Genomic DNA, 22,556 nt, shown 5'->3' with positions numbered 1-22,556 from the left:
ATAAAAAAAACAAAAAAAAATAGACAGAAACTAGTTGGTGAAAGAGAAGCATTTTTAATTAGTGATATGCATTTGGTTTTCTCTCAATTTCGGCCTTTTAATTGGTCTGAGCATAAGGTCGTAGTACTATCTTGAGTTGTCTGTATCTTGTGCCGGTTCACCTTATCTCTTTGTTTGTTGGAATTTCAGATGGTTATACAAGTCAATTTTGTGCATTCTTTTGTGAGATCTTTGTCTTGTCAAGTAGAAATACATCTTTTCACTACCATTCTAAAGAAAGAACGATCGAGTGCGAAAGCATCAATGACAAAATCCCACCATAGTACGAGAAAAGAATAAAGACTTAAGTGGACCGAGTCTAAATTTTAATCATTTGGACGAACTCGTTTTTACAAAAAAAAAAATTGCAAATTATTTTCTATTCTACGTAGCTGTTATAACAGATGCAGCGGAACAGAAGAACAAATAAGAACAGACAAGAACAACTTGGGGGAAATCAGATTTTATTAGGGTTGTAATTGGAATAGTTTACAGACTAAAATAAGGTGTATATATATACAACCAAACAGACTGGACCAAAAAATAGGCCCAAAACAAGACCCGAAATAAAACAGACACGGTAACTAATATATACCGTAACAGCTTAGCGAAGGTCGAAAATCTAATTCAAGGCATCTCAACAGTAGCCAATAAAGAGAGAAACGTATACCATAAAGTATAGAGGTTAATGAGTAGGCAGGCAGCTTCACTCGACTAAGAAACTGAATAAAGTTTACGTAAGGTATCCTTATGTAACACAACAAATATTCAGTACGTGATTATGTGTAAAATGTATATATTATCACAAAAACTCGAAAGCAACTATGGTGTAAATTTATAAATGCTCAAAATTTTTCTTTGGTATTCAATTTTAATTCTAATCCTGAACCTGATTATTGAAAAGATTCTAAAAACTCTCTTCTAGCTGCTGATTCTAATGGTTCAGTATTTAGTTCCTTGTTCTTCAAAACTGCAAGATCTTTTATTATGCTATCTAATCACTACATATCTGCTAGTTTACGAATCTTTTATCACGCCTTGATCATTTCATACCTACTAGGATACAAATAGCATTTGATGCAGTTTGGATTTCTTTTTTTAAAGTAAGGAAGGGATGGAATTTTAAGAAGTGAAATGGGGGATAGAGCATTTGAGCTCAAAACGTCTAGTTCTTGAACTTTTAACTTTAGCTACGTTACTAAAATCTCTTAAATAGTATCCTTAAATTTAATTGGGGTTCGCGACGGTGAAGAAAATGGATGGAATAGAAAGAAAAAAGGTTTTTAGTTGTTAGATATCTAATGAAATGGTTGGGATTGAGTTCTTATGCAAAGTATAAAACTCTTTGTTTCATCTGGCCAATATAAATTTAATTTGCAAGAATGCAGAGTATGGAATTCGAGAGTTCCAATTACAAGTTTATCAAACTAGGAGGAGAACACCGCGCGATGCGCGGTGTAATTTTCAAGCTTGCCCAGAAACATTCAGTTATTCAAATTAAAAAATTAATTATAAAAAGTTACATAAAGGTGTATCAAAATCTTTGCAATAGTTACAAAAAGGACATCAAATATACCCATTTTATTTTGTAACAAAACAATGGCTTCAGAGTTCAACTACTATTTTACCAAATGAAATAAAAAAAATAAAGTTCATGACATTGACAAAATATTCATCCAATCCAATAAGAAAACTTCACGAAGAAATGCCATTGAAGTTTGCAATATAAAACTACATCCTCTAATAAACCATCAAAAAGTCAAGAAATTTGATTTATTGATATCCTTTAAGGATCATCATCATTACAAAGAATTAAAAAATAGCTTCATTACCAGTGGCACTGGTAACTGGCTAGGTTGACATTGCCAACCAAAATAAAGTTCCAATAAAAGGCAAACTACAAATTACCTAAGAAAACAAATTAGTTTACTCTCCTTGCCACTATTGAGTTGATAAAAAAAAGAAAAGAAAAGTAAATATTGCAACCCATCAATAAGGTTGACAAATAACCAAAAGCTGAAAAAACAAAAATAAGACTAACATCTCTAGAAAAAGGAAGCAAGCAAAACTACAGGCCGAACAGCAAGTGTACAAGCAATAATATGTCCGAGTTGAATTCTGCAAAAAAGAAATTAGGTTGTATGATTCTCAAACAGAGAACTCAAAACAATAAAAACGGAGTAGGTAAAACAAGTAAAAGAAAATAACTTTGGATCTCAAGGAAATAGGTTGCCGTCTCAAATTTTCACCCTTCACTTTTTTAAAGACCAATAACAGGATAAAGAAAGCAGAAAGTTACAGCAAGTTACAACGAAAAAAATCTGTTCACACAAAAAAAAAGGACATTAAAACATATCATCAAGGCTTACTGAAAAAAAGTAGCCTCCTTTATCTTTTCTTCCTTCATCTAACAAAGACTTAGAATAAAAAATGCTGGCAATAGCAAATTTATTGGGGGGGGGGGGGGAATGAAGACGACAAAACCTTGGATCTACACTAAACAGATTAACATTCAAAAAAAAGGGCCTAAATAAAATTCACATTGAGAAAACAATTTCCAAAATCCTTTTGTACTATGCTGTAAATCTTAATATCTCAACCCATAATAAACATCTGGGATTTAGTAGAAAATAAATATAGTTAAAATTCTTATGCTACACCATCAAATCTAGCATAGCATATGTTAAATTGCAAAAAAGAAGTAAAACAATAGGAATTAAGCACTAAACACCTAAATTTTTTTTCAAAATTTCACATCCAAATCACATTGATGCAATAGGACAAAACATCGTCCCTAAGCCACTTTTTGAAGTAAATAAATAGTTTGTAATCTAAACAGATAACAAAGGACCTAAAACTTACAATAGCAAACAATTAAGGACCAAAAAAACCTATAAAGTTACTTTTCCTGCATCATAAGTGAATACATGAAAGGGTTCGGACCACCTTAAGCAAATGGATCAAAATGCAATCTACTACATAAAAGGACACATAGAACTACATAAGAAATCTGGTAATATCTGATAAGTCAAAAAGGAAAATATTTACAAGAATAAATCAGCATTTTCTGAAAGCTTTTCGTGCCTCCTATAACAACATAAGAAAGTTTCCAAACAATGTGATATGATAATTCTACCACATTTCCAAACAACGTAGCAGATACAGTAGAACTATGTTATTAGAAAAAGGCTTTCTAAATCTAAAACCTAAACAAAGGACCTAAAGCTTACAATAGCAACAATTAAGGACCAAAAATACTTTTTTTGTTGCATCATAGGTGAATACATGAAAGGGTTTGGATCACCTTAAGCAAATGGATCCAAATGCAATCTACTACATAAAAGGACACGTAGAATTACATAAGAATTCTGGTAATATCTGATAAGTCAAAAAGGAAAATATTTACAAGAATAAATCAGCATTTTCTGAAAACTTTTCGTACTTCTTATAACAACACAAGAAAGTTTCCAAACAATGTGATATGATAATTTTACCACATCTCCAAAAAACGTAGTAGATTTAGTAGCATTATGTTATTGAAAAAAAGCCTTTCTAAATCTAAAACCTGATTCTTCTATAATCGTTATAAAACAACCAATAGTTGGCCACAATCTAAAATGCGAGAGAAACACTAACATGGAGTCACCAATTCTCAAAAGGGATAAATCACAGAAACTGAGGTCATTAGGTATGAGCGCCTTGATTACTAACTCATACTGCTACTCAGATAGTATTTGAATATCCAGTGTTCTTTTTTGACGAGTCTATTTACTCAAAAAATGTTTCTTTTTTTTTCAGACAGTGATAAATTCCTCTTGCTTCTTACAAAAATAATGGTAAGACAAAAAAAATTCAAAAGATTTGAGACTTGAGAAACAGAAATCAAAAGAACATTCTTATCAGCCAAAAAGAGTTAAAAAAAACTTCAAAAGAATATACCTCTACAGAATAGAAAAGAATGAAAGGTAGGTGTTGTCATCTTTCTTCCTACAAAGGCAATAACATAAAAATACAAATCAGATAAAAAAAATATCAGTGACACAAAATACTTTTCTAAGAGGCAAAAGATCAGAAGAACAAAGGTCTTGTTAATGAAAAAAAGAAACCATGCGTCATTAAATCTAATAAACATAATCCACCAGATCAATTAAACATAATCTACCAGTTGAAGGATGAGGGACAAATCACAAAAGGGACTATAACTTCAAGCTAAACCTACCCAAATAGTACCTCAAACATAAGCCAAATATTCCAAAAACAGAAAGCATAAAATGAGCTTATTTACTTGGAATCGAAATGTGCTAAAATACAATTAAGTACATGATAGAGCAACAGACCTTCTATACATTCTTGTGCTCAGATACAAAAATATCAGAATTGAAAATGTTTCCACCTCTTGAAGTGATACATTCTGATAGCTTGTAACTATTCCACCTCATCGTGCAAGAAAAATATGGAAGAAAGGGTAAAGAGTTCACAAAGATAACCTGAAAACAAATAAGTAAAATAGATGGTTATTAAACAATTACCCAAAAACAATGAGAAATGTAGTAGCTGAAAGTAAACCAGCAAATTACACAAATCATAAGTTTGTATAAGGAGAAGAATCTAAAGAGAAGAATCTACTGAGAGAGTATAAAAGCGAGTCTTACCAACAGAAATCAATCAATAAAAATAATGTCACTGATGTAATTTCCCCAGAGGGAACAAAACACTGTACATATATGTGGAAGCAAATTCTAAAGAAGTTCCTATGCATTATTTTCCAATTTTTCTTTTTTCTAAAAATGCAAAATTGGGTCCAACATCAAAGGTCAATGGTGTGAAGCACAGGGATACTACTATTTCCTGAACATATTTTTTCCAGTCAAAGATTGAGCTAGGTTTTTTTAGTAATATAAAAGGGGAAAGATGGTATCTTCATAATAGATTACATGGATTTTGCTTTTGAAACTCCATTTACCTAATTCATATAACTATGTATCTCATGAATCATGAACTGATCAAAACATCGTCAAGGAAGTTAGGCATAATAATGATTTCACTTTGCACATTAAAACCACAAAACCAGAAAAATCAACTATGAAATAAAGATTTCATCATACAGCTTCCCAAATCTTGACATTACGAAGAATACCATGTAGTTTAATAACAGATTCATTATGTTTTGGATGATTCTTTGGAACATGGGCCAAAAGACCAACCTGGAAATGGCAGTCAAAGTCCCCTTGCAATGGCAGAGACATGAACAAGAACCAAGAAAATTGACGATTTCAGTTATTTTGAAAAACCGAAACAACAACTAAACAAGAGTTGGGAAATTTGAACATAGAACATCAGCTGCTCTATCCGCTAAATTTAAGACATTTCAGCTGCTAAGAAATAATAACTGCAATCAATAGAGATAGATAGAACCCCGCTAAATTTCAAGGCAGTAAAGATAGGTAGTATGGCAAATACACGAGTACCCAGAATCATAACTGGAGAACGCCCTCAAACTGAATTAACTCTTGCAATGCCCCTCCCAATTTCGTCATATTCCGAAGCAACCAATTTAACAAGCACCATTCATTTTTATTTAACTCTAAAAGTGCCTTTACTTTTTAAACCCCTATAGGCACACACAAAAGCCTATTTCTACTTTTTCGGGTTAAAAGAAAACATTTAGACAAAAAATTCTGAAACATAGGAGACAAAAAAATTGGGGGAATGAAGAAAAAAAGTGTAAAAGTAGGTGCATTCTAGTCCAGTGAAAGCAAAAAAATTTCTCATTCGTAAAAGGTTTATGGTCAAATGTATCACCATTTCCAATGTGATTTTTAACATCAAAACTTCAACTTTCTCACCCATTCACTTATCATATCTCCAGTGATAAGTCTTGCTTCAGAAAACTTCCTGTATCACCAAAAAAATACACTACCTCATTTTTCAAATCAAACAAAAGAACTGGAGTAATTTTCTACATGCATACAATTGATTGTTCAAAGCATATTTCCAAAGCCATTCCCTATTAATCCTTTGGCAAAATGTTGTGAAATATAACATATTTCAATCCAAAAAAGTACAATTATAATGTTCTTGATTATTTAGAAAAGGGCATGAAAAAAAACAAACCTTTTTTGACTTGCTAAACCGTCCAGAACATTATCATCCCCTCCTTCACTGCTCTCCATAAAAAAAATCCCTAAATTACAGCAACAGCAAAAAACCCAAAACAAAAACAAAAAAATTGTTTCACCAAAACATCATAAAGGGCACAATACATTATACGGAAGTCAAATTATTCCTTCTTAAAGCAATACGAAAAAACAGAAAAAAAAAAACCTTAGAGATAAGAGTAAAAGCATATGAGAAAAAGAATTTGCTTGAATCTGGGTTTAAAGATAAGGAAAAGTCATGGAAGACACTTACCTTGAATCTGTAGTCCATGTAAATATTCAGCCGTTCCACCTACAACACCATAGAAAGTACAATCGAGTATTAGGAAAAAAAACCCACAAAAATCACCGATAAAGATGACAATTTCTGAGAAGGAGATGAAGAAGAGTTTAAAAGGGAAAAATGATCTCCATATATATATATATATATTTTGCTTTTATAATGGTGGATGATCCAGCGTACTCATGATTCAACTGATGAGAGGAAGAAAGATTTGGGTAGATGGCGGTGTAGAAAAAGACTGGAGAGATGAAGAGAAACTAAGAGGAGGAAAAACATTTTGACATCTCTGGGAGAGAAAATCCCGAATCTTATTTTCTTCCCAAAGAAAGGAACAAAGAAAAGAAAAATGGAAGGGGAGAGAAGCTCTGGAGATACCCTTTAACTTGTAAGAAAAAGCCCAACGTGTGACCTTTGTTTTGTCTTGCACTGTTATTTAATGTTCAATTAAAGAAGAAAGAGAAGAAGTGAAAGACAAAGAAAAGAGAAAGGGAGAAAGAATCGGAGAAGAACGGAAGAAAGACGGAGCAGAAGCAAGACACACAATGTGCGGCGCAAGTGAAGACTCTCAGGAACCCTACCTATTCAGCAAGGCGTGAAATCTCGATTTTGTCCTCAATTCAATTCATCAGCTCAATCAACGGAGGACTACCATCAATCGGCCAATCACAACGTGCCACGTCAGCAATTGGGTTCAATTGGGGGGATTGGCATTCACACATTTACTATATATGTTAATAAGCTTTGAATCCTAACCTGCAAGAGACCTGGCTCGCCCAGTGTCAAACTTCACGTCACCACAAAAGTGACTTTAGGATATTGACAAAATCACCAAATTTGCAAAATTTTGGTCAAGTACAAGAATGTTGTACTTGTACTTGCGAGATTTCCCAAGAAATGCCGTCAAAGCGGCAAAACAGTCATGTGTTAAATAAAATCTCCCAGACTTTTACTCATCTCGCCAGCAGATTGGTGAGTTTGCCGAAGTGTCTCCTGCCGGCTAAGATTCGAACTTCCACCTCCTTCCATGTGGCGCTTTCACATTTCCTACAAAGTTCCCGCCCCATGCGCCGCAACTTACATTTTCTGTAGCCGGCTTGCTGTCTTTTTCTTGGTTTAAGGCTCGTGCATGCCCGGTTCCTGATTCTTGCACTTTTTTTTTCCCTTTAAGGATATTCAAATTCAAGTAACGCTGGCACTTCTCATAATTTTGTTTGCATGTTGAGTATAAATTTTGATGAATTTGGTACATCCTTGAAACTTACACCAGGCCCTTAGAGTATTGCCACAACTAAAGGTTGAGGCAAAGCTTCTAGGTCCTAATTGCTCTAGCAATATAATAGCAGCAATCTAGCTGAATGTGAAATTGAAAGCACTCTTCAATTTACAGGTATAAAAGTGTGCATCCTTCTTCATCTCTTACTGATTTTACTGATAATGGGTAAAGTAGGTTAGATTACACAGAATTTTCTGTGGCAACATTGCATTCTTGTCCAATCACCCCGTGTATGGAGAAACTCTGATTTCATCTATGTCGTGTTGAACCTTACCTTTCTTGAGACAGTGGCTATGACTATCCACATGAATTAGATATATCAAGAATATTAGTTTCTGGTGAGAAGAATCAAACTTTTAATCTCTTGGCATTGCTGAGAGTCCCTTACCTCTTGACAGAACCATGGTTGGCGAGGATGAGTTATATTCAACATTCATTCCAGAACCACACATATACACTTAATTTACATGATATATTTCCTTTTTTTAATGCATATGGAAGAAAATGGCAGTAGTTATTATCCTTCTTGATTTCCATTTAAAATTTTGAAACAGAAGAGAAATATTGCAAATTCTCAGGCTTATGTTAGTTCTAGGAATTCTTCCTACCTGTGGAAGGTGTTTGTATGTTCAACATGTGTTTTGTGGAAATGCAGAATCTTTACAAGAAGCTGGTGGTTGGGATTTGAAAGAAGGAAATAGATGATGTGTGAGAAGTCAGTTGCCCTTGATGCAGTCATCAAGGAAGCTGTTGATCTTGTACGTGTACAGTACAATTTCAGAAGTGTTTACTTATTAAGTTAGCGTATCAGTCAGTTAAAGATTTTATTTTTTATTTTTATTTTTTTGCATGTTAAATCCTGCTGGATTCATTCTGAATTTCTGAAGCGATAATGATACATAAATCAAGAAACGAAAGGCACATTTAAAGTGAAATAATTTCAACTCATGAACTTAATCCCAATAAGAAAAGAAATTAGTACTTGGATAAGTGCAAGAGATAAACAGTGGGGAGTCTTCCATGTGATCCCCAAATAAGTTGCTCCTCACAAATACAATGATCATGATTGAAGTAATGAATAAAAATGTACCCTTAACAGATCTTCTGATGTTATATACACTTTACAAGAGAGATTGCGGATCCATGATAAAGACTGTCATGGAAAAAATTACCATCAGAATATTGAGTTTTGGAGCCTCAATGTGCAGGAAAACATTCCCCTCGAAGAGGTATTTGATAATCTGAAGTGTACTAGGAAAGGTTTGAGCTCAGATGCAGTTAAAGAACGATTGGATTTGTTTGGTTTCAATAAACTTGAGGAGAAGAAGGTTGGAATCTAATCACCCTTCCTCCACTTACTATTTCGTATTCTTTTTCTTCTTTGTTCCCTGAATTCGACATCCACTGCTCTTGCTTACTCAGGAAAGTAAAGTATTGAAATTCTTGGGCTTTATGTGGAATCCTCTGTCTTGGGTCATGGAGGCCGCTGCTATCATGTCCATTGCTCTTGCAAATGGAGGGGTAAGGATCTTTTTGTAGCTCTATCTTCTGCGTACCCAAACAATTAATTACTTCGATAATTAAGACCTTAAATTGAATGTAATTGATACTTCAAGCATTTGATTAATTGTGGATAAATTATAGCCTTGGAAATTTCTGCCAGAAAATCTTCGATTTATTGAGCACTAGCTGCCTGTTGAAATCTTTTCCCGGATCAGTTACTACAGTGTATGACAAGTTTTGAACTTTATCCTCCTTGACGTTTAATAAAGACTAAATTCTACAGGGCAAGGGTCCAGATATTCAAGACTTTGTTGGTATCTTGCTTTTGCTCATTATCAACTCAACCATCAGTTTTATTGAGGAAAATAATGCTGGAAATGCTGCTGCCGCTCTCATGGCGCGGTTGGCTCCAAAAGCAAAGGTATCGAACTTCATAAACTGTTTGTCAAATGTAATCTGTCATTAAATCTTTAGTTCTAATTTTCTCAAAAACTTTCCAGGTCTTGCGTGATGGTAAATGGAGTGAAGAAGATGCTTCAGTGCTGGTTCCAGGTGATATCATTAGTATCAAACTTGGTGACATTGTCCCAGCTGATGCACGTCTTCTAGAAGGGGATCCACTAAAAATAGATCAGGTACTCAGATGCTGCAAAGAAATGAGAAAAATGAGATCATCTTCCAAAAGCATATAGAGACTCCAAAAAAATAAAAACAGTTTTGTGGATCTTTTCAGTGTTTTGCCTCAGGCTCTGTACGTAGTTCACTTACATGTTCTATTCCCCAAAGTATTTCTCCTGAATCAGCCAGAGTTCTTATATGTATAAAGCTAACTACTATCAGATTAATGATCTTCAGTTTCCAACTGATTTACACAAAAAAAAAAGAGTACTAATAATAATGATAGTAATAATTTGAAATATAACAAGAATACTCTAAATAACCCTTCCATTAATCTTTGTCCTTTTTAAATTTAACCAAAAAAATCATGGGATTGGTCCATGTGAGTGGGAAACAAGAGTCTGTTAATATAGCTTGATAGTGTCTTCCTCTTTAGCAGTTAAACCATTTCTTGATATGTTAACTTAACAGTAGGTGTGTGCTAAACATTGATTACAATTCAATGGACTCCTCTTTTGAAGCAACCAAGTAATGATACTACATTGTGAGTTTATTACTATAAACAGGAATGCCTTACATTAAACAAATGTAGTTAAAAACTCACTGGTGCGGGCTTGACTCACATTAAAGGGCAAAAGTAATTGGTGTCAGATAGTGATTGTTTGAATGTAATATGAGTTGCCAGAAAATTGAGTTGGATAGCTGATACTACATCAAAGTTTCTGGATCATAATTTTCTTCTTCTTTTCACATCAACACGTTGAAGAATGACCATTTATCCTGAATGGTTTCCTCTCCTTTGCTAAACATTTTCACTGTAACAGTCTGCACTTACTGGAGAATCCCTTCCAGTAACCAAGAATCCTGGTGATGGGGTTTATTCAGGCTCAACATGTAAGCAAGGTGAGATTGATGCAGTCGTAATAGCTACTGGAGTTCATACTTTCTTTGGCAAAGCAGCTCATCTTGTGGAAAATACCACACATGTTGGGCATTTCCAGAAGGTATGTTTCTGAATACAACGCTTCCCCATTTGCATTCCCCAAAATTTGTTGGAAATTTGAATGAATATATGATTTCTTGTTTCCATTTCTTACTATGAGAAAGCCATAGTAAATAATCTTTTGGCAGGTTTTAACAGCAATTGGAAACTTCTGCATTTGCTCCATTGCTGTTGGAATGCTTATTGAAATCATTGTCATATATGCAATTCAAGAGAGATCATACCGAACTGGTATTGATAACCTTCTTGTACTTCTCATTGGTGGTATTCCAATTGCAATGCCCACTGTACTTTCTGTTACCATGGCAATAGGATCACATCGATTGTCTCAACAGGTTCGTTGCAACTTGCAAGCAAAACAGTGCCTCCTTTTTCGTTGTGAAATCATGATCAAGATATAATTATGATATAGATATACTTATCCAATGTACTTTTGCTAAGTTGAATACCAGTCAAGTTATCCCGGTAAACATTTTTTATGCAGGGTGCAATAACAAAAAGGATGACGGCAATTGAGGAAATGGCTGGGATGGATGTCTTATGCAGTGATAAGACAGGCACACTTACACTTAACAAGTTGACAGTGGACAAAAATATGATTGAGGTTATGCTTCGGCTCTCTCTCTCTCTCTCTGCATTATGAAAGAATCCAACATTATGCTTTGTTCCTTCATATTAATCTCTCGCATACGTTTCTCATAGTAGAGAAAGAAATCACACTTTCAACGTCAAATCTCATCAGTTTGGTAAAGTCTCAGCATGTGGAGAATAAGGTGTACACAAGATTAAACAACTTACGTTCTTTCATAATATAAGTCTGTGCATCAGATTTCAATGTCACCTTAATAGGGAAAAACTGATTAAATTTGAAGTTGAATTGACCACACATGCAACATCTAGTCATTTTGAAGGGACCATTTTCAAATGCAGGTTTTCGCTAAAGGTGTTGACAAGGATGCAGTTGTACTAATGGCTGCAAGAGCATCAAGGATAGAGAATCAAGATGCTATTGATACAGCAATTGTTTCAATGCTATCGGATCCTAAGGAGGTATGTCAATGCTGCACTTTCTTTGTAAAGACTGCTTTGTGTGTGTTCAAGATTTAAACAGCTGATAGAAAGATTTCCCATTATTTGTGTAAAATAGGTGTCACTGCAAAAAATAATTGAAAAAAGAGGAGATGAACTGTACTCTGCAGATAAGGATTTTTTTGAAATGTTGCTGAGGGAAAACTACCTTAATACCACTTAAAGCTATATCAAGAGCATCACTAGTTTGTCTGCTTAAATAAAAAATTGGAAAATTGGAGTCATCATGATTTTCTGATAGTCCTTCCTATATTTCACTTCTAATATTTCCATTTTTCATTCTTGTAAGGCACGAGCTGGAATCAAAGAAGTTCACTTTCTCCCATTTAATCCAACTGACAAAAGAACAGCTCTGACATATGTAGATAAAGCTGGGAAAATGCATAGAGTAAGCAAAGGTGCACCAGAGCAGGTAACCTATCCAGATATTTTAACAAGAATACAGGTTAAACCATGTAAAATGTGGAACATCTGAAATTCTACAAATTGTGTTCCATAGATTCTCAATCTAGCATATAACAAGTCAGTGATTGAGAAAAAGGTACATTCCATCATTGACAAATTTGCAGATCGTGGTCTTCGTTCTCTTGGAGTTGCATATCAGGTACTTGAGGTTGTTTGAACTGCATATTCTTCCTTGCATCTGCTATTTGCTTGTTGACAGAATTATGCAATTCTTTCCCATGTAGGAAGTGCCTTCAGGCAACAAAGATGGTCCTGGTGGCCCCTGGGAATTCATTGGCCTTCTCCCGCTTTTTGATCCACCCCGACATGATAGTGCAGAAACAATTAGAAGAGCGCTTGACCTGGGAGTCAGTGTGAAAATGATAACTGGTGACCAGTTGGCAATAGCTAAGGAAACAGGAAGACGACTTGGAATGGGCACAAATATGTATCCTTCTTCATCTTTGCTTGGAGGCAGCAAAGATGAAGCAGTTGCAGCACTACCAATAGATGAACTTATTGAGAAAGCTGATGGTTTTGCTGGAGTCTTTCCTGGTAAATCTTGCAGTCTAAAACTCAAATTCCTTCAAAGTCCATATATGATGTGTTACCATAAAAGCCTTGATCACAATTGTGGCTTTATGCGTCCTTTTGTAGAACATAAATATGAGATTGTAAAAAGACTACAAGCACGAAAGCACATTTGTGGAATGACTGGAGATGGAGTAAATGATGCACCTGCACTAAAGATAGCTGACATAGGTATTGCAGTAGCAGATTCAACTGATGCTGCTCGAAGTGCCTCTGACATTGTTCTGACAGAACCTGGCTTAAGTGTGATCATCAGTGCTGTCCTAACAAGCCGTGCAATTTTCCAAAGAATGAAAAACTATACGGTAATAGTGACATCACATTGTTTAGTAGAGACAGAGATTTTGTGCAAGTGCCTGGCTGAAAATAGTCTTTGTTTTCTCCAGATATATGCTGTGTCTATCACTATTCGTATTGTGGTAAGTTTTCTATGAACAATATATTCTTGATGCTCCAGATATAGAAGCATTCTTTTCTTCTTTTCATACTGCACCTGGTTGCTTGTGCAGTTAGGATTCATGTTGCTGACATGTATTTGGAAATTTGATTTCCCTCCTTTCATGGTTCTTGTCATTGCCATCCTGAATGACGGTTAGCATACATCAGTACTTGGTTTAAGATTTGACAACATCTCATAAGTCTTCTTGTTGCAGGTTCTTTCTATCTGACATAGGAATTTATTTGTCTAGGTACAATCATGACAATTTCCAAAGACAGGGTCAAACCTTCCCCAGTTCCAGACAGTTGGAAGCTTAGTGAAATTTTTGCCACAGGGGTTGCTCTTGGTGCTTACATGGCCGTGACTACTGTTATATTCTTTTATGTGGCATATGAAACTAGCTTCTTTAAGGTAACTGGAAAGTCATTGTTGGGTTACCAGTGCAACTTACAGATTGCACGTAAAAGAAGAATAATGTGTCAATGCATCCTTGTATGTGTTTCCTTCTTGCATTCACGGTAATTAGGGACAAGAAATGCTTATTTGCTAATACTTTGCATTTTGAAAGATGTTTCGACATCAGTTGAATAATACTTAAGGAGGCTGCATAAAATTTTCAGAGACTATGCATACTGGCTTAAGAGCCCTAGATGTTATCCATGTTTCTGAAACTTAATAAACTCAGATTACTTGGCATTTATCTAATGTAAGCGTATTCCGTTATATCATTTTACTATTCATCCATTTTTTGTTGATTGTCCTTGGTTTTCTTTTTACCAGAATGTTTTTAACGTAAGGAATTTCAACAAGCACGAATTCGATATGTCCAACGATGAGGTAGCTAAGCGCCTCAATCAAATGGTGGCATCAGCAGTTTATCTCCAAGTCAGCACCATCAGCCAGGCCCTAATTTTTGTGACTCGCTCGAGGAGTTGGTCATTCAAAGAGAGACCTGGTTTCCTCCTAGTAACAGCCTTTGTTATTGCACAGCTGGTAACATGTTCTTCTACCTCTTTGCATGTTATTTTGCGTAAGATAAAATGTCAATAGCAACTCAGACCGAAAACTATTGACTTACAAAAGAAGCTGTAGATTGCTTTCAGTCCAAATGGAGAAGAAGAATAATTTAGCAGAATGATTAAGATTCTTGATTATCCTGTCTTCTGTGCTTATGCGATGAAGATAAACATTTCTGTCATGAATGTCATTTGGTCCAAAAGTCCTAACTCACTAGTCACTATATCTTCAATTTTCTCAATGTTATTTCAAAACTTATAGAATAATTCACATAAAACCAAGTCATTGTTCACTAACTAGTCATAATACTAGTTTTTGAGTTCAGAAAACTATGAGATTCATGAAGCTGTTCTAAGCATGAAAATGGTGCATCCAATAATTTACCTTCTAAATATACATTCTCTATATTGTGTATGACTTACACTCTGGATACTTCGCATCTTGGTTTAACTGTTTCCCCATACAGTTCAAGCTCAAGTTCAATTTTTATTCTCTTTTCCTCTTTTATCCTCCTTTGTCTTTCCCATATGCAATTGAAGCAGTCTGCATTTTGTCTTGCACTCTCCAGGTGCAGCATTTTAGTGATTCATCCTCTAGATGAATAACGCATATTTGCATATGGACGAAAAGATAAAAACTGGTTCCTTTAGTCTACACGAGTGAACTCCATAGTCCAGTTTTCTTAATGCAAGACCATGGATGCAGGATACTTTTCTAACTTTTCTACTTAAAGCACAACCGTCACCTCATTACATCTACTTCGCACCGAGTTCTGAGACAAATAGAGTTCTAAATAGTAAAGTGAAACAATCAATTTGTGACCCATATTTAAGATTACCAAATATTTGTTGGATCAAATTTCGTACCTTTCTTAGTATAGAGTTAATGGCGGTCCGCTTTGCAGATTGCAACTGTAATATCTGCCACTGCAACCTGGGGTTTTGCTGGAATCAGAAGCATTGGCTGGGGTTGGACCGGTGTCATCTGGTTATACAATATCATCACCTACATGCTTCTTGATCCCCTTAAATTCTTGGTTAGATATTCACTCAGTGGAAAAGCCTGGGGTCTGGTGGTGGAAAAAAGGGTAAGTATAGCTAAATCCTACAGCATTCTGCAAAAAGTCCTAGAGTATACTATTAACAGTTTGCAGGTTCAATTTTCATTATTTTCTCCATACATCAACATTTATGTTTGCCCAATTATGTTTCTTGTGGCCAGACTGCATTCTCCACCCAAAAGAACTTTGGAAGGGAAGCCCGTGAGGCTGCTTGGGCCACGGAGCAACGGACACTACATGGCCTCTATGCTCCTGAGCCAGTGAAGCTTATAGATCGCAATAGCACATTCCAGGAGATGAATAACATGGCTGAAGAAGCCAGAAGGCGTGCAGAGATTGCAAGGTAAGCCATGTTACCAAAACATTTTTATGCAAATTTAAGTTGTAGCCTTTTCAGTCTCTCTGATTTGCTCAGAGCTTGCCCAAATATGTCCCGTGTGTAGCATTTTTACTGTCTTCTATTTCTCCTCCCTCCACAATGAGAAGCAAAATTTCTGTGCTTTGTCTGATGTAGCATCTTTCTTGAATTTGAAGGTTGAGAGAGCTTCACACCCTTAAGGGCAAGGTGGAGTCTTTTGTCAAGCTGAAGGGAATAGAAATTGATGCCATTAACCAGAACTACACTCTTTGATCTGCATTTCTACTATTAATCCTTTATTGTTTCTAATTCTGTAATTTTTATTAGTTCTAAGAAACCACGGGCTCCTGCAGAAAAGGTAGAGCAAAGGCGTGATTCTTACAATAGCATTAACCACTGATTTTTGCTTAACTTGCTGATGGCGCATCAGCTAGCGATGACCAATTAATCACGCCTACCAAACGATTTCTGAATATGCAAAGGTGTTTTGAACTTGTAAGATTATTATCCTCACTAAAACCAGACGTTGACAAAGATGAAGTCATTTAATTTGTCTACGGAATTTCAGATTGTCGAGGGCTCGGTAATCATAGGTCTTGGGTTTCAATCCTCTCATCCCCTCTCTGCTTCTTAAATTCCGTCAATTTTCTTCCGACACGTTTACAATATGGCATTGGAGCAAAAGAGGGGAAAAAAAAAAGATAGCAATGAATCCTAATGCAATGAATCCAGCTTCTGAAATAACTGATAAGCTCGATCGGTCTCCACAACCCCCCTCCCAAAACCGGGGGGGCTCTGGCAACTTCCCTTGAGGGGTTTTATGAAAGCCGGCAACTGATGAGTTATTGCGATTTGCATGTGTTTGTCTAGCTAGCTATGGGTTTTAACGTGAGTATCAAGTCAGAGCTACAGGGGCCCTGTAGCTCTGACTTGATAGTACCAAAATGTTTTGGTAACATGTAGGGATGGCAATGGGGCGGGGGATGGGGACAAATAACTTCCCCCGTCCCCCGCCCCATCCCCCGCCCCCGGCCTCGCCCCCACCCCGTGTCCCCCGCGGGGAAAGAAATCGAAGTGGAAGACTTCGTCTATCAAAGTGCCTTCAGACACTTTGTAGTTAAGGGGAGGCTTGTCTGCGACGCTTCCTTTACTCGCTGGAGGCTGTCTTGCCAGATCAGTGGCTAATGGAGCAGAGACGGTAGTGCCCAGGTTGGGAGCAGGAGCGTGAGTTGCAGTCAATCTGGACTCTAGAGGTGAGATATAGTCCGTCAAGAAAAATGGTGACCTCTGTTTATGTGTCTCAAAGTCTGTTGCTTTTGATCCAATTGCTGAGGACCAGCTTGCCGGCGAGATCGCTGCCTTGGAGCGGCTAGACACCAACGATCTGGATATGTTGCGAGAGCGGCAGTTTGCGTTGGTGGTGGAAACAATGTGCCGATGTGCTGCCAGGCAGTGTGGACAGCAGCCGTGCAACTAAGGGAGGAGGAGATGATGGCGACGGGTTGAACTCAGATTCGAAAGAAACCGTGATCTACTGCCCAGACTAGTTTGCAGGTATATTTTTAAACCAATAGAAGAAGATAGATGCAAGTCCCACACAAAGAAGAAAGGAAGAAAAAGGAGCCGACGGTGGATGGCCTAACCTGCACCTCGAAGAAAAATTTAGGATTGTTGTATATATTTATATATATATATATATATATATTTTTTTTTTTTCTTTTAATGTACGCGGGGGACGGAGCGGGGGATGGGGCGGATGTATGTTGCCCCGTCTCCCGCCCCGTTTTAAGATGGAGGGATATATTTTGCCCCGCCCCATCCCCCGCCCCATTTTTACTCTTGCGGGACGGGTGCCGCGTTGCCATCCCTATACAGGGGAGAAATTTTATGAAGAAAAGCATCTACTGCGAAGTTGTCGACGAGTTTCTTTCACAGTATAACAAATCAATAAAACAAAAATAAATCTGTTAATTAATGGTGATGGTATCTGGTTATCAATGTTTCCTTACTATCATCCTTTGAAAAAAGAAGAAAAGAAAAAATCAATTAAGATCCCAAAGAAAGTGGGAGACGGCTTGCTCATCTAATATGTATTTTCTGCATATCAGAGTCTTATAAATATCATAAGGGCATAAATGGCAAATTTCTCAGAATATTGCTAAAATTGAAAATCGTCACAAAATTGGTGATGTTTGATGGAGGGTTCTTGATTAGGGATCGCCGCAACTCCGATGTGAGGCTTCAAGTAAAAATAATTTTAATTTTCATTTATTTTGGATTACTTCAGTTTCCTTTTTTTTTTAATTCCTTCAAACCATCGCCGCACGTTTGATTAGCGGCAAAGGTTTTTTTAATTTTTTTGCATCGCCGCTCATGAGATGAGCATCCAGTTTCTAGCAAATTGCTTCAATGAGCTTGAAGTCTATAATATTTACACCAATCCTATGGTTGTTCTTAAAGATCACGGAATAGATAAAATTGTTTAGTTATGATTGGTAACTAGGATCACATAATTCCCTTTTTTAGATTTTGCAAATTTATAAGATCTAAGACAAAAGGAAATTACCACAAAAATTGGCGGCAGCCAAAGTCTTTCCTCTAGCAATGCACTGCACGTCAGTCAGTTTTGCAATTTCTGCTGCTTTCTCCTCAAGGTTGTTTTCATTTCCTCCAGCTCCTCTTAAGACTAGAATCAAAGCCTGAAAGTTGAAAGAATGGCCGGCCATGGATGATGCTGACATCAATCCCTTTGGTTTTACTTACAAGATTGATGTTTTTTTCACCAGTTAAGTAGGTTTGATCGCAAGATTGCTGCTTTTAATTTCTATCCGAATAACTGTTATAATTTTGGAATTTGGTAACAGAGAAATAATTGTAAAAAATGCACTAATCCCTCGTTTATATTAATAATAATTACTTCCACCAAATACAATAACAACCGATGCAGCATCAACTCTACATGTTATTTTTTTGGGGAGGGGGGGAACCCGTCTCTTTGTCAAAACAAGAGTTCATTAATGAGGTGCATAAGAGGTATGACCATTCGGATGGTAGTCCACCCAAGAATAAGAAGAAAGAGGCTAATAACAAAGAGATGAAAGGGAAGGAGAAACAAGAGCTTGAGGAGGAACAAGCTCGTCCAGCCCAGAAAAAGTCTAGAGGGAAGGAGAAACAAGAGGATGAGGATGAAGGGAAGGAAAAAAGGAGACATATCATCCAATCTGGAAAATGCATTTTTAATGATGGAAGAACATGGGTTGTACGAGGAAAGTGTCTACCCGTACCAGGCTGTCATTGATGAATTACCAAAGTCTAAGACAAAAGGAAATTACCACAAAAATTGGCGGCTGCCAAAGTCTTTCCTCTAGCAATGCACTGCACGTCAGTCAGTTTTGCAATTTCTACTGCTTTCTCCTCAAGGTTGTTTTCATTTCCTTCAGCTCCTCTTAAGACTAGAATCAAAGCTTGAAAGTTGAAAGAATGGCCGGCCATGGATGATGCTGACATCAATCCCTTTGGTTTTACTTACAAGATTGATGTTTTTTCCACCAGTTAAGTAGGTTTGATCGCAAGATTGCTGCTTTTAATTTCCATCCGGATAACTGTTGTAATTTTGAAATTTGGTAACAGTCTAATAATTGTAAAAATGCACCAATTCCATTGTGTATATCAATAATAATTACTTCCACCAAATAAAAGAACAACCGATACAACATCAGCTCTGCATGTTATTTTTAGGAGAGAGGCCCGTCTCTTTGTCAAAACAAGAGTTCATTGATGAGGTGCATAAGAGGTATGACCTTTCGGATGGTAGTCCAACCAAGAACAAGAATAAAGAGGCTAAAGTTCCGTTTGATAAAACTGAATCTGAATTCTGAAGTCTGAATTTTGAAATCTGAATACTGAAACAATTAATTTACTGAATTTTAAGCACTGAAAAAAAATATATAAATGTCTGAATTTTAATGCTAAACTTATTTATACTGTTTGATAAATATTTATAACTGAATGCTTAATAAATTTAATTTGACAATTTTGCCCTTATATGTTTTTATTTAAAAAAAAAATAGAACCTATGATTTAATTAGCTTAAAATTGTTGAATATGAAAATAACAATATTTATTTTTAAATTCAAATTAATATAAAAGATGAAATATATTATATGAGAAGTATGGAGAATATGTAAAAGTCATTAAAAAGGGAGAAAAGAGAAATAGAAAACCATTAGATAGAGAACATTAGATTGTTTAATTAAATAAGAATTTTGAATATAATTAACAAACAAGAGTAGATTTGGTAAATAAGATAAGATAGTTGAAGTAATTCTATTGATTCTTATCAGAATTAAACATTCAGTTAAAATTCTTGTGCTGAAAAAAATACACACAGGTTTGGCATTGCTTAACAAGTTTAGCAGATGAATTTTCATTTATCAAACACTCAAAACATCCGAATGTCTGAAAAGGTTCAATTTCAGCACTTTTTTATATTATCAAACAGACCCTAACAACCAAGAGATGAAAAGGAAGGAGAAACAAGAGCTTGAGGAGAAACAAGTTCGTCCAGCCAAGAAAAGGTCTAGAGGGAAGGAGAAACAAGAGGACGGGGATGAAGGGACAGAAAAAAGAGACGCATATCATCCAATCTGAAAAATGCATTTTTAATGATGGAAGAACATGGGTTGTACGAGGAAAGTGTCTACCCGTACAAGGCTGTCATGGATGAATCATTTGTTACACCTGCAGCTGCCGTGACTCGTGTGAGTTACTTGATCTAGTGTTTTTATTATTCTACAATTTTTTTGTTAGATTAGAGAATAGACTTCTCATTACACAATGCCATTATGACTGGTGGAAACATCATGAGTCTAACAACTGGACCTTGCCAAACTCATGGCGCAGCTCAGTGGCGGAGCTAGAAAAAATTTTTAGTAAGGGCAAAAATAATTCTAAAATTTTTTACATACTCTTTTTCTAGTTTTTTAAGGGAAAAAATATTCACCAACAAGTACAAATGATACATATATTCCATGAAAAACATAAAAAGACAAACTCAAAATTATTAATGTAATAATAATTTTATTTTAAAAAGCAAACTAAACTATTTACAATTGCTCATGACGAGTTTTCATATTTTGATAACAGTTTATAACCTTTTCATTTTGAACTTCACGAAGTATACTTTTCTCAATATAAGTAACTAAACAATCATTCATCCAAGTGTCTTCTATTCTATTTCGTAACCGATTCTTCACTATATTTATAATTGAAAAACCCTTTCTACGGTAGCTGTAACAAATAACAAGAGGTAAGATCAAAAGCAATTTTGAGAGCATATAAACCAGTAAATACACAAAACTCCGGGGGCACACTTGAAATTATATCAAATTTTTATAAGTGTTATAGAAATTGCCCAGTGTAAATACGCCGCTGGCGCAGCTGATCCAACACTAGCCAAACTCCTTAGCACTTTGGCACTTCAGTCCACCATCAAGTAGAGAATTTTCACCGGTCCAACTCTTAGGAGAATCCATTTACTCATGAGTAACCCAATCTCGCAACCTGAAACTCCGATACCAATTTGATAAGGGGAAACATCTCGTGAGAACCCACCAAAGAGCCAAATATGTAAGTAAGGAATCCAACTCTGATCCAAAAACTTAAACTATTAGGTCTCGGATCTTTCTCCATCTCTTGAACTAATGTGGGACATAATCTTTTATTCATGAGCCTAACATATTAGTTGTTGCTAAAAATGTATGTATTTCACCGGGGGGCAGAAGTTTTTTACTTTGGACTCTATTATTGGAAGGGAAAATCGCCAATTTAGTCCCTAAACTTTATTTTTCTGTCGATTTAGTCCCTATACATTATTTATAGTCAATTTAATCCCTAAACTTATATTTCGGTTCCAATCAAGGAGTTTCGCGGCGGCGCCACCGCATAATTTCTGTCAGTTTCCCAATCGAACAACAAGAAGGGGTATTTTAGGAACTTCTATTCTAAAGCCTTAACCAAAATTAAAAAAAGGTGCAAACTCCACTGAAGCATTCCGCCTACAAAATTAAAAAAAGGTGCAATCTCCACTGAAGCAATCCGCCTGCAAAACAAATCATTCGCCACTAAAGCATTGCTCCCACTCCACCGTGAAATTGCTTCAGTAAACCCCCATGACGGGCAATTTTCGACAATTTGTTTCTAGGATTATATCCTCTGTAAACCCCCACTATCCAATTTCAAATTGACATCGTCACTACTACAACCATAGCTATTTCTCCAATGATTCTGATTCCGGATGGTCACGGTCGGCGTCGTGGTAGTGACTCCATTGGCAGAGCCATAGCTGTTCCGCCGGAGAAGAAGTTGGTTTGGATCGGACCTGGGATCAAAATAATCGAATGGTTGAATATCCTTAGCCCTTGATTTGATGGATTGGGACATGAAAGCGGAATCATGGTAAGAGTCAGGAAGAAAGATTCAAAGGGCGAGAGAAGTCAAGGGGTCTATGTGGATGTCCCGGGTGGCAACTCCGTCGGTGAAGGAAGGATTGGCGGCGGCGATGGACTCCTCACGAGGATGAGAGGTGACTCCAAAGGATGAGCTGAGGCCATCATCGGCTTGAGGGTTTTGCATTTGGTTCTGCTGCATTGGTCCTTGCTTTGAAAATCCACCGCATAATTC

General features: G+C 36.2%; 2 protein-coding genes across 13 annotated transcripts; one reads left to right on the top strand and one right to left on the bottom strand.

Annotated features, from left to right (window-relative positions):
* Positions 1-1,796: 1,796 nt before the first annotated feature.
* On the bottom strand, positions 1,797-7,135 carry LOC113732003 (uncharacterized). Of its 10 annotated transcripts, none has more exons than XR_011840493.1 (8): positions 6,856-7,135; positions 6,451-6,489; positions 6,154-6,223; positions 5,842-5,934; positions 5,244-5,266; positions 4,377-4,526; positions 3,979-4,026; positions 1,797-2,157 (listed from the first exon to the last, which is right to left on the bottom strand). XR_011840493.1 is itself a non-coding variant. In XM_072080033.1 (6 exons), the coding sequence occupies exons 1-5, from the start codon at positions 6,662-6,664 to the stop codon at positions 4,380-4,382; spliced, it is 309 nt and encodes a 102-aa protein (XP_071936134.1). In that variant the 5' UTR covers positions 6,665-6,849; the 3' UTR covers positions 1,797-2,157; positions 4,377-4,379. The 10 variants fall into 10 exon arrangements, 1 of the variants encoding a protein (XP_071936134.1); XR_011840494.1 differs by having other exon boundaries at positions 5,886-5,934; positions 6,856-7,133; XR_011840492.1 differs by lacking the exon at positions 5,244-5,266 and having other exon boundaries at positions 6,856-7,133.
* A 114-nt stretch (positions 7,136-7,249) lies between these two features.
* On the top strand, positions 7,250-16,482 carry LOC113732002 (plasma membrane ATPase 1-like). 3 transcript variants are annotated; one of them, XM_072080032.1, is made up of 21 exons: positions 7,250-7,867; positions 8,409-8,511; positions 8,962-9,081; positions 9,176-9,274; positions 9,540-9,677; positions 9,757-9,891; positions 10,699-10,878; positions 11,006-11,212; positions 11,362-11,481; positions 11,808-11,927; positions 12,256-12,378; positions 12,466-12,570; positions 12,656-12,965; positions 13,068-13,306; positions 13,388-13,420; positions 13,511-13,592; positions 13,691-13,851; positions 14,221-14,433; positions 15,362-15,544; positions 15,679-15,860; positions 16,052-16,482. In XM_072080032.1, exons 2-21 carry the CDS (start codon positions 8,455-8,457, stop codon positions 16,146-16,148), a joined length of 2,904 nt encoding a protein of 967 aa, XP_071936133.1. In that variant the 5' UTR covers positions 7,250-7,867; positions 8,409-8,454; the 3' UTR covers positions 16,149-16,482. The 3 variants fall into 3 exon arrangements, with proteins under 3 accessions (XP_071936133.1, XP_071936132.1, XP_071936131.1); XM_072080031.1 differs by having other exon boundaries at positions 13,068-13,420; XM_072080030.1 differs by having other exon boundaries at positions 12,656-13,306.
* The last annotated feature ends 6,074 nt before the right edge of the window (positions 16,483-22,556 follow it).

Source organism: Coffea arabica, chromosome 2e (genome assembly GCF_036785885.1).
Source record: "Coffea arabica cultivar ET-39 chromosome 2e, Coffea Arabica ET-39 HiFi, whole genome shotgun sequence".
In the NCBI taxonomy this organism is placed as follows: domain Eukaryota; kingdom Viridiplantae; phylum Streptophyta; class Magnoliopsida; order Gentianales; family Rubiaceae; genus Coffea; species Coffea arabica.
Note: the sequence above shows the minus strand (reverse complement) of the source record. Positions and strands in the feature narration are given on the sequence as shown.

What these genes read in the sequence shown, in the direction of transcription:
- LOC113732003 (XM_072080033.1), bottom strand. An exon ending in ACATGGACTACAGATTCAAG is followed by an intron (nt 6,224 to 6,450) that starts GTAAGTGTCTTC and finishes GCTGTAATTTAG; the next exon opens with GGATTTTTTTTATGGAGAGC. An exon ending in GGTTTAGCAAGTCAAAAAAG is followed by an intron (nt 5,935 to 6,153) that starts GTTTGTTTTTTT and finishes TTGGTGATACAG; the next exon opens with GAAGTTTTCTGAAGCAAGAC.
- LOC113732002 (XM_072080030.1), top strand. Translation starts at nt 8,455, where the DNA reads ATGATGTGTGAGAAGTCAGTTGCCCTTGATGCAGTCATCAAGGAAGCT. An exon ending in TGGACAAAAATATGATTGAG is followed by an intron (nt 11,482 to 11,807) that starts GTTATGCTTCGG and finishes TTTCAAATGCAG; the next exon opens with GTTTTCGCTAAAGGTGTTGA. An exon ending in CTCTTGGAGTTGCATATCAG is followed by an intron (nt 12,571 to 12,655) that starts GTACTTGAGGTT and finishes TTTCCCATGTAG; the next exon opens with GAAGTGCCTTCAGGCAACAA.